Here is an 11,720-nt window from a genome sequence, read left to right on the forward strand (position 1 = left end):
TATACATACTGGAAAATATTAAGATACAACCAAACACCCTAATACTGGGTGATTTCAACTACCCTGCCATTAACTGGTAAAACTGTTCGGGTACCAACACCTTTTCCCAATGGTTCTTCGAATTCATAAATTCCAATGCCCTGGATCAACTAATCCATTGTCCCACCAGGGGCTCCAGTATCCTAGACCTGGACATTACCAACATGGGAGATAGATGCTCCACACCAGTGGTCACCCCCTCATTGGTCAGGTCTGAACATTAGCTAATCACCCTTGACATCCACATCCCACCCCCACCCCCCAGTAAGGAAACCTCTGTAAAAAAATTCTCCAAAGCCAACTTCATGCTTCTCAAGTCAGAGGTGACAAACTTCATGACACCCATGTAGACGGGAGCTGGAAGTTCGACTGGTGAATGCTACACTAAGGCACTGTACGAGCACATCCACTCGTGCATGAATCGTGCCACCCCAAATAGAACCAAGATGGTCTCCTCTGTAAAAAGGAAGCCAATCTGGTGGTCCCCTGCCATAAACAAACAATACAACAGAAGGAAGAAACTGTTGCAGAAAGGAGAAAAATCCCAGGATGAAAAAAACTCCTTACCAGCCTTAGTAAGAAGCTGAGATCCCTCATAAAATCCTCCAAAGCAAGTTACAAAAATAAAATTGCTAAAGATTCAAAAGACAACCACAAGGCATTCTGTAGTTATGACAAGAATCTAAATGTCAATGCTCAGATCTGCTCTGAGCTACAACAGAATGGCATTAAATATACTGATCCCAAGGACACTGGCAATATCCTGGCAGATCGATTTAGTGCCAACTTCACTCCCCTCTCACCCCCTAAAAGGCCCATCTCAAACCAAAAGACTGCCAAATTACGGTAATCACAACCACACAGGTAGAAACCGCACTCCCCAAAGCTAAGAATACAGCATCCATGGGACCAGATGACATCCTGGGTTGTGTACTACATGAACTACAAAATGAACTGGCACATCACCTAAGTGTCATGTTTAATCATAGCCTCACCTCAGGCTTCATGCCACCACTGAGTGGCACACAGCTACAGTTATCCTGGGAACTACCATCCCATCAGTATCAAAAGTCTGATCTGCAAGGGCATGGAACGCATTATCATGGAACTTATAAACAAAGACACTGGCAACCTTCAAACACTGGACCCCACCCAGTTTGGGTTCGTGAAGGGCTGAGCTTGTATCCTGAACCCGATTGACTTCTTCGAATCAGTCTCAAGAGCTGTGGACGAGGGTAAGGAGGGCCACACAGCCTATCTGGACCTCGCCAAGGCCTTTGACACCATCCCCCACTCTGGAATTATAGATAAACTTACTAAGCTGGGCATAAATCCCTACGTCACTTGATGGGTTGCCAACTGGCTTACCGACAGAACCCAGACTGTAAAAGTAGCCGACTCCAAATCCAGCTCCAGACAGGTGACAAGTGAAGTACCTCAGGGTTCAGTCCTGGGACTGCTCTTGTTTAGCATCTACTTCTCTGAAGTACAGGCCAACACTAAGGGACTCTGGATAACAAAGTTCGCAGATAACTACAAACTGGGAGCCATTATTGAATCCCCAAATTATGTGGATATTCTGCAAAAAGGCCTTACAGAAACAGATGCTTGGTGCCAGAGCCATGGGCTCAAGCTTAATGCCAAGAAATGTATAGTTATCCCCTCTGGGAAAAAAACATGTAACCATGAATTACCACATAGGTGGCAGTACACTAAACACCGAAAGTGTGATGAGAGACTTAGGGACACAGGTAGACAGTGGTCTCACCTTTGATAGCCACACCGCCACAACAGTCAGGAAATCCTTCTATGTGGCATCCCTCATCACTAAGGGCTTTTCATCCAGAAAAAGAAGGTCATTGTCCCTCTGTACTCATCCCTCATTAGACCCATTATAGAGTACAATGCCCCATTTGGTATGTACCTCATAAGACATCTGCAACAGCTGGAAAGGCCACAGAAATACCTTATTAAAAGAATCACAGGCCTAAAGCAGATGCCCTATGCTGACTGTCTAAAAAAACTCCAGCTATACTCTGTGGTATATCGTCTGCTCAGAGGTGATCTCTGCTTAACACATAAGGCCATGTCAAACCCTGAGCTGTTGGACATGCTCCACTTAAAGAAATCCCAATCCCTCAGAGCCACACGCTCTAGGGATCTAAACCTTGTCATCACAATGAACAAAACATGCTGGAGGGATAGGTTCCTGACCCAGAGACTCTACATACTCTGGAATAAACTACCCATACATGTCAAGCAGAGCACCTCCTTGGCCCTCTTCAAAAGGAACCTTGACAATTGGATGGGAGATAGGAAATCCACCTCTGGGATCATGTCAGTCACCCTGCTAGACAGGGGTCCAGGGAAGTAAATATTGTGGGAAGAAATATCCAGGGAATGTTATGGCTAGGCTTGTATAGGCCCTAGGGCCGATAGCCTAGTACCAACCTATGAACCTATGAATATCACTTATGTGCACTTACAATTCATGTTAACTGAAGGAGTTTCACTCCCAGTTTCCTTTCACCCAACACAGTTATGCTCTTGCATTTGACCCAAGAATTCTGTAGTTTTATGCATCCAAGTCAGCCACACTTTCTGAACATGTCTTGCTGAAAAGTGGATCTAATAACCCTAGCAAAGTATAACAACTTTTAAAATATACTTAGAAAGTACAACAAAGTGGAAGCAATATCCCCATGTACATCAGGAAGCCTCATTATCTTTCTGTAGTTAGTTGCAAGTAAAAAGGTACTAGAACACTATGTGTCAGTTGCAAAATTCACTCATACAATTCAAGGTAAGGTATCCATAAAAGAAACACTTTCTGGTGGAGACCATGTGAACTGAGAGGAAGAATTATCCAAATCAGTACTAACATGAAGAAGAAGAGTGGGTCTGCCTCATAATATAGTCTTCCTCATCACTAGAGCTGTCAGTAGAAGCTGTTGTTTTCATTTCCCTTTTTCTTCCTGAACCTTTGTAGATGCCTCTGAAATTTCAAAATACAACTGTCCTGTCTACAAACCATCTGTCTAATAAGCATGCTAGCTTAGGTTCCTGTTGCTTTAATGTATTTTACTGGAAAACATTACAATAACCTCTCCCAAGGAATCTGTAGTCAGGGTAGGGCTGAACCTAATAAAACACCAAATTGAATGAAAAAATGAAAGGCCTAGGTTAAAAAAGAGCTACAAACATCCAACATTAAAACACTTAGCCCCGCAAAGGCCTTATAAGACACTAATACAGGTAATGAAGAAGATGCCACAAAGGTATTACTTTATAACAACACCAAGATTAGTAAGGACAACTTTAGTATTTAGAAATGACCAAGTGTGTGGGAGTCATTTGAAAACTAGTACCACCATCAGAAACACTGGAATATTGTTGAATCTTCATTTCATTTGAATGCTCATTCGATGGTTCACATCTTCCAGGTTTAACGACTTTCCCATTTTTTTTTTTTTTATGTACATGTTCTCTAACTCTTTGGTCTTCATTTTCAAGAAGGAGAAGATAACATTAGAATAAGTAGGTATAAAAAATTACAAGCTATAGTACATCAAAACTTACTTTGAAGTTAATACGGGCTGTATGTGAAGAGCAAGAAGAACTGAAAGAAGGTACCGAGCAATGCTGGGTATATATATATATATATATATATATATATATATATATATATATATATATATATCAATAGATAGATATACACATACTTATATCTCTAGTTAGTCACTGTATATTAATGAGATCAGACAGTAGTAGAAGTAGCGAACTTAAACTTGTCTTAAGTAAAAAAAATAATAAAAATATATAATTTGAAATAAGAATTACTAATTATTCAAAAGTAATCCCCTAACCAACACACATATATGTACTTACTTACACTTACACCTATGCATTCACGCATCGCAACACCAGAAGCTCTGAACATCGTTATTTTGAATTTCGTGCTTCTGGTGTTTCGGAATTTCAAAGCTTCGGTATTATAATTACAAAATACTGAAAGTCGGGATTTCAGTATTTCGAAATTATAAAGGGGACCCATACATATTATATATATATATATATATATATATATATATATATATATATATAATGTATATATATGTATGTATATAAATAATTTTTTATTTAGTTTTTTTTTTATTTTATTTTTTATTATTGTATTTCTCAAAAGCCTGGATTAGTTTTTATAAAACAGAAAAAAGAAGAAAGAAGTAAAGTTAAAGTTCTAACCCCAACAGCCTACTCAGAGGTATCTCTTATTTGGCTAAATAACTACCAAGTGAACTCCAAGTCGCCACAAGGTACTAAATCAACCCCAGATGTTTAACAATATCTAACCGATTTTAGATGAACACATCTAACACTGGAACTATCAACTATAGGAATCAGCACATGAATGTAGACCCAACTCCCACTGGCAGATCTGCGGAAGGTATATGGAAGCGCAGCAGTATTGGCTCCAGAAAGTTGATAGTCTCTTTCTATTTTTGTATTTAATGATAGGTCAACATACCTAGCAATTTTTATCCTTTTTTGTTTTACCAGTTTATAGTGGTTTAGGCTGGGAATGTACATTTTGTGGAAGGCAGTATCCGTACCTAGGCAATAGTTAGACTGGTTTTATAATAAAGAAAAATAACTGTAGTGTAGAAGGTGATAAATTAAGGCACAAAAAAGACAGACTTCATTTTGCTTTTTAACCACCATTTGCTGCATTTGTTTTTAAGATTTTTTTTGGTAGATTTGTTATCTTACATTAGATGCAACTGCAATGTAGCTGTGGGCAGCGGTGGTGCAGTGGTTAGCTTTGTCACCTCACAGCAACAGGTTGTCTGATTTGATTCTCAGATGGAGTGCTTTCTGCATGGAGTTTTAAAGACATTCAGGTAGGTGAATGTGTGTATGTGCCTTCTGTGAAGGTTGGGCATTGGGCTGGCAACTTGACACCATAAAAACACCACTGCCAGTCAATCTGTGGACCAGTGATCTGCTGTGGTGACCCTTACGGGAGAAGCCGAAAGACATTGTTTGTAGATGCAATTGCAATGTAGATGTGAAGTCTTTGGAAAGAGATAAAACTTGTTTGACAAGGCAGCATTATAGACCACAATGGTGATCCATCCTCAGCAATGGCACTACCCCTAAGGGCAGACATATCTCAAAGAACACCCTCTGAACAATTGAAATAAATGGGTGCTTTTACAAGCTTTAACACATTATCTATCTGAGCAGCGCTCATCTGCCTGTAAATTACTATTTATGAATAAAGAGATGTCTACAGATAAGAAGCAGTTTTGAGAGTCCTACTTTCATTTTTAACCACCTTTCCATTGGCTGATAATGGAAAGCATCTTTCCAGCACTAGATTCTTTTGGAGAATGTGGTACTTCAACAGGGATGCTGCTAGTTTTTTCCTGTAAGCCATGAGGTTTTAGACTGGTGAGGTTTTCCACAAAAGCCTTTATGGATTGCAAAAGGAAATGTGTTGTTTTCATTTTGCAGTTTTTGGTTTTCAAATTTGATATGCTGGGATCAATGATTTGTGATATGATCTTTCAATATTTTGATCAACTGGACTGCACAGTGGTGCAGCAGTAGCGTTGTCACCTCACAACAAGAGGTTCTCCAGTTCGATTTTTGGCTGGGGTGCCTTCTGTGTAGAGTCTGCATGTACTCTCTGTGTTCGTGTGGGTTTGCTCTGGTTTCCTCCCATGTTTCAAAGACATACGTCTGGAACATTTCTCCCCGGGGCTCCACTGAAAATTGGCTTTGTTCAAAGTCGGACTTTCCCTGTAAACAAATGTTAAATAAATATAAATAAATAATTGTACTTGCTCTCTCTCTCTCTCTCTCTCTATATATATATATATATATATACACCTATATATAGGTTGTCTATAAGAGGATCAACGTGACCTGTACTGAAAGAGTTAATGCCAGCATAACAAGATCGACACTCATGATGCCAGAAACACAAAACAGTGTAATGCACCAAATCCTGAATGTCCTTACTGCTCCACAGCCAGGAACAACTGCCAACATAACATATATATTGTGTATATTGGACAGGAACAACTGTCTAATATACACCAACCTAAGGCAATGTGATTTAAACAAGCTAGAGACCTGCTACAACAAAATCGCCAAATTCGCCACAGGGGCATCCTACCGTAGTCACCACTGTCTCTCACTTGCTGAACTGGCTTGAACTCCCTCACCTCCTTCAATGGTATCAACTCTCACTTGCCCACAAACTAGTAAATCATCCACTAAATGTCCCATCCCTCCAGAATCTACTCCAACCCTATTGTACCACCACACCACTAAGATCCAGCAACAATAATCACTTGCAGATCACTAAAGCCAATAACTCTGCTGGTGAAGCACTATTCTCTTGCACCATAGCCAAATTATGGAACTCCCTCCCACCCACAATTACCTCCATACCATCATGCACCCACTTCAAAACTTTACTAAAAGCGCATATAAAAACATGCTGGCTATGCCCTTGCAACTCCCACTCTAATATCACCCTCCTCATCCAACCACTACCTTTCTTTCCACTCCACTAACTACCTTGATTATAGCAAGCTCAGATGCTCATAAGCCAGTACTTATTATACAGCAGGAACTTCTTCTTGTAACATTTGTTAACATCTGTTATGTACTTCACAGATAAAGATTCTAGTTGTCTACTGATGTACTATGTTCTTCATCTGTAAATATGTTGTAAGTGATTGCTATGTAAATTGTTAATTGCTATGTACGCTGCCCCACAGCCCAGATAATTCCACCCCAAAAAATTTACCACTATTTAGCTTCCAACCAATTGCAACATCACTTATCCACCTTACTTAGAAAACTTAAACCTACCACCCTCTCAGCTGACCAACTTCCAGCTGAATACCTACAAAAGTCAGCTGATGCCATTGCCTATCCAGTCTCATTACTTATCAACCGCACCTTAAAAGAAGCTAAAATTCCTAATATCTGGAAGCTATCCTACATCATTCCTCTCCATAAAGGGGGTAGTTCTACTGAACTCTCTAACTACAGGCCCATAGCCATACTCTCTCCTCTGGCTAAAATAATGGAGAAATGTTTTCAAAAACAATTCATGTACCACCTAATAAACAACCATCTCCTGGCAGATACACAGCATGGCTTCAGACCCCACCATAGTACCACTACAGCCCTCTTAGTCTTCTCAAATAGCATAAACTATTATCGTAACAATAACCATATCTCTTCAGCTCTATTTCTGGACCTGTCCAAAGCTTTTGATATGGTGGATCATGAACTATTAATCCACACCCTACAATCACTCTGTCTAGATCTAAAAGCACTACAATGGTTTGTTTCCTACCTAAGTGGTACCCAACAGGCTGTAATTTGGCAAAATAAACTTTCCACTCTGTTACCTAATACCCTGGGTGTTCCACAAGGCTCTATATTAGGCCCACTACTATTCTCCATTTTTATCAATGATTTGCACACTGTCATACCTAAAGTTAACTGCATCCAATATGCAGATGACTCTACACTTATTTGCTCTGCTACATCCTCTTCAGAGTTACAGCTAATTACCCAGACTACCTTTAACACAATAGAAAACTGGCTCTCCAACCGCTTCATATTAAATCCCCAAAAGACTAAAATGCTAATATTCCTACCAACACAAAGGTCCTGCCCCATAAACATTACAATTAAATCTAAGGATGGCACAATCATCTCACCTGACCCATCTACTAAACGTCTAGGGGTCACTATTGACAACAACTTAAAATTTGACCTACACATTAACCAATTGATCAAAACCATCAATAAAAAACTAGGATCCCTGTAAAGAATAAAAAAATTTCTGACTCCCCCAGCCAAGGTAGCCATTGCTCGATCTCACCTTCTCTCTACTCTCCTATACGCATCCTCTCTTCTTCTAAACAACAACAAGACAATCCTAAATAAGATCACTACCTGTTATAATCACATAGCCAGATTTGCCACTGGGCTCCCCTTTAGGACACATCACTGCATCAACCTAAACCAGCTCGGTTGGCTCGAACTACCTAGTCTACTGCTCTACAACCAAATGATTTTGGCCCACAAAATCTTATACAACCCTGAAAACACCCCTGCACTCAAAAACCTAGTCACCCTGTATCACAACTCACAACCACTGCGTTCCTCTAACAGAGTCCTCATCCAGACTTACAAAACTAATAACCTAGCCGGTGACTCTCTCCTTTCTAACTCTCTAGGTAAATCTTGGAACCATCTACCCCCTGAGATTACCTCACTTTCTTCTATAAATCATTTCAAAGCCAAGCTCAAACAATACCTGGGGTCAAAATGGACCTGCTACTGTACCAAACCTGGATAATCCATGGACTATCCATAAGGATCACCCTTAGCAACTGTTACTTTTTCCAAACTCACTTGATGTTATCTTATGATTATTTTGTCACTACTCCTCATGATAACTCTTGACTCCTTGCTAAAAAAAAAAAAAAAAAAACTTTTGTTTTTTGTATATTGTCTTTTTGTATATTGTCTTTTTCTTGTTTGTTATTGTTGAAGCTTTTCTCCCCGGGCCTCCGCTGAAAATGGACATATATCCAGTCGCACTAACCCGGTTAACAAATGTAAAATAAAATAAAATGTAATCCAATGTAACTACTGTCTGTTTATTTTAACTGTGGAGCTTTTCTCCCCGGGCCTCTACTGAAAATGGATCTACGTCCAGTTGGACACTCCCGGTCAACAAATATAAATAAATAAATAACATTGGTCATGGGAGGACATACCTCTTAGGGCTGGAAATCAGGACAAAGCCATAAATTAAGGGGGAACAAAGGCCCAAAAAAGGGACACTTTTTAAATATTGCTCTTACAAGCTTAGAAAGTTGATAGAATAACAGGTTTTGCATTAGTATGAATTTTCTAAAGGGTGTGAAGTCTGAAACTCAAACGTCTGTCATTATTTTCTGACTTCAGCCCTCAATAATCTGTAAATATAAGTGATTTGCCCATCACATGTGTACTCATTATTTGTATGTTGATAAGGCAAAAACATTTTAAAAACTCTTTTCATTAAAAAGCCTGACAGATACCTCCCAGAATCCTTTTGAACTATTTTCCCTGCATTAAACAAATACATTGGATGTTGCTGTGACTGTACAGCATCATGTAAGTGCATTTATTACATTCTGACAAGTAAATATGTTACTGTCAACTTTGCTTTACTAAAATAGCAAAGGTACATTTACCTTTATATGTTTCACTCCACAGCTGACAAGTCTATTAGGCTGAAACGGATCCCAGGCAATATCAAAAATCTGTAAAAAAAGAACATCACTGTGATTGCTAGAATTAACATCTTAACAAAATGTGAGTTGAAAATATTAATAAAACTTCATACAACAAAATGTACACTTCTTTGAGCTTTAGCGCCATAATTTACAAATACAGTTAAAACAGGCCTTCAGAAAAAACAACAGAATTATCCCAAAGATCAGTGAGTTACAAACAGCAATATTTTGATTTTTCAGTTTTTTAATCACACCATGCCTGATAAATATACCCAGTACTCTTACTGGCTTGTATCTCAACTTTAGTTACTGAATTAAATTAGTACTTAAACACTAGCTTTCTTATGCATTTTTATTAATTCTGCAATATCTGATTAATACTATTCAGGTTCACTGAGAAACTGTGGCATATCTCAGCACTCACTGTGTGCATACCTCTCAACCTCTTAGAGCAAGAAATATGGACAAAGCCATAAATAAAAGTGGGACAAAGGCCCAAAAGTAGGGACAATTTTTAAATATTACTCCTACAAACTTAGAAAGTTGATAGAATAACAGGTTTTGCATTAGCATTAACTTTCTGAAGGGTATGAAGTCCAAAACTCATATGTCTGTCATTATTTTCTAACTTAAGTCTTTAATAATTTGCCACTAATTTGCCAGTAAATCACAATTTTACAAAAAAAGGACCAAAAATATGAGGCAAAAATCTGGACAATCTGCAAAACTTCTGTACAGTTGAGAGGTATGATTGTGTGTAAGGCATAGAAGCAGTTCTTAATGGGATTTCAGTCAACTGCAGCAAACACATACATACACACACACACACACACACACACACACACACACACACACACACACACACACACACACACACATACACACACACACACACACACACACACACACACACACACACACACACACACACACACACACACACACACACACACACAGTTGCACACTTTTGGAAATTTGCAAGAACTTCTGACAATTCATCTAACAGCATGCTCTTGGGATGGGGGAGAAAAGCACAGCATCCAATGAAAAGCCACACATGCATGGGGATTATCAGTGGTAAAAGCAGTAAAATCCCTTGATGCTCCAGTTGCTACGATACAGGCATAACTTTAGTAAGCTAATGCCATTAAATGCAGTGCAACTTTTTATACCAAAGCTTGCTCTTGAGAAATTAAGTGATTAAAGTGACCCTGACAGCATTGCTGAGAACACCGTAATTATTAAAAAAATGAAAAGATATAATTATGTTATTACAGACAAAAAAGCTATAATTTTGTATCACTGTCACGAATTCTCTTCATACTATAAGGAGAGTTCATTAAATGATAATCTGCCGTACCATCTTTCTTCAAAGTGACCACAGTGAAAATTATTAATTGGCAGTAAACTCATCTACAGCTTATTCTGCACTATAACAAAGTAAGACAACTAAAGCAGTATCTTCTGCAGCCCTACATCCCCATACTTCCTTACTCCAGCTCAATGGTCAACATTGCCACAGAAGTTTTCATAGTCAGTTATCATTCATGGTGTCTAAAAATGATTCATGGTTTTCAGTACATTTACTAGTGCCATAATGTCTTATTTTTTATGTGCTTCTGTTTTAAAGACTCTATACCTTGAATCCCTTGGAAACAGCCCCCCAGGCAAAGTCTGATACATCAATGGTTATAGACTAGGCCAGATCTAAGGGAGAAGGGGGAATGGAAGACCCAGATTCTGAGGCAGTTGGTCTATCCACGAGTGAAGTTACTTTCTGATAAAGCTCAACTCAGGAACAAGAAAAGACAAAAGGCAAGGGATAATTAGTAGGGCATATAAAATACTGTATTGCATGGTAACTATAAGAATCAATCAGAGGATGTGAGAAGAGACTGTTTACCTTACAGACACAAAGTGCAGGGTTTGATTCTCACATTGGGCAATTTGCTAGGCTTAAAATGGCCCAAGCAGTTAGCCTAATACCAATCTAATCTAAAAATTCATGGGATCCATAGTCAGAGACAAAAAAAAAAGAGACTGGAAAAGCAATTTACAAAAGAACAGTGGGAGGGCATATGTATGGCTCCCCAGTATGCAACAAAGTCTAGAAGAATTAGGATCCTTGCTTGGAAATGTTTTCTTATGTGTTTTTATACCCCAAGCAGACTTTAAAGAATTTTTCCTCAGGTAGACAGCAAATATTGGAGGTGTGATGGTGAAGAAACATATAAATGGGAACGTGTTTTGGGACTGTAATAAGCTGACAGATTTTTTAAAAATCCATCAGAAATGATGTAAGTTAATGGCTTTTGTAGAGCAAAGCGTGCATGTGTCTTTAAGAAGCACAGCAAGTGA

The 11,720-nt window shown here is 38.8% G+C and overlaps 1 protein-coding gene across 1 annotated transcript in view; it reads right to left on the bottom strand.

Moving 5' to 3' along the window:
* Positions 1-9,507, bottom strand: part of LOC122797061 (echinoderm microtubule-associated protein-like 6) — a 3,800,753-nt gene extending 3,791,246 nt beyond the window's left edge. The window contains exons 1-2 of the mRNA XM_044065838.1: positions 9,487-9,507; positions 9,321-9,389 (exon numbers count right to left, since the gene is read on the bottom strand). Coding sequence (XP_043921773.1) covers positions 9,321-9,389; positions 9,487-9,507 — 90 coding nt within the window. The remainder of the gene's footprint in view (positions 1-9,320; positions 9,390-9,486) is intronic.
* Positions 9,508-11,720: the final 2,213 nt, after the last annotated feature.

Source organism: Protopterus annectens, chromosome 3.part0, assembly GCF_019279795.1.
Source record: "Protopterus annectens isolate FY-2018-M chromosome 3.part0, PAN1.0, whole genome shotgun sequence".
Taxonomy (NCBI): Eukaryota; Metazoa; Chordata; order Ceratodontiformes; family Protopteridae; genus Protopterus; species Protopterus annectens.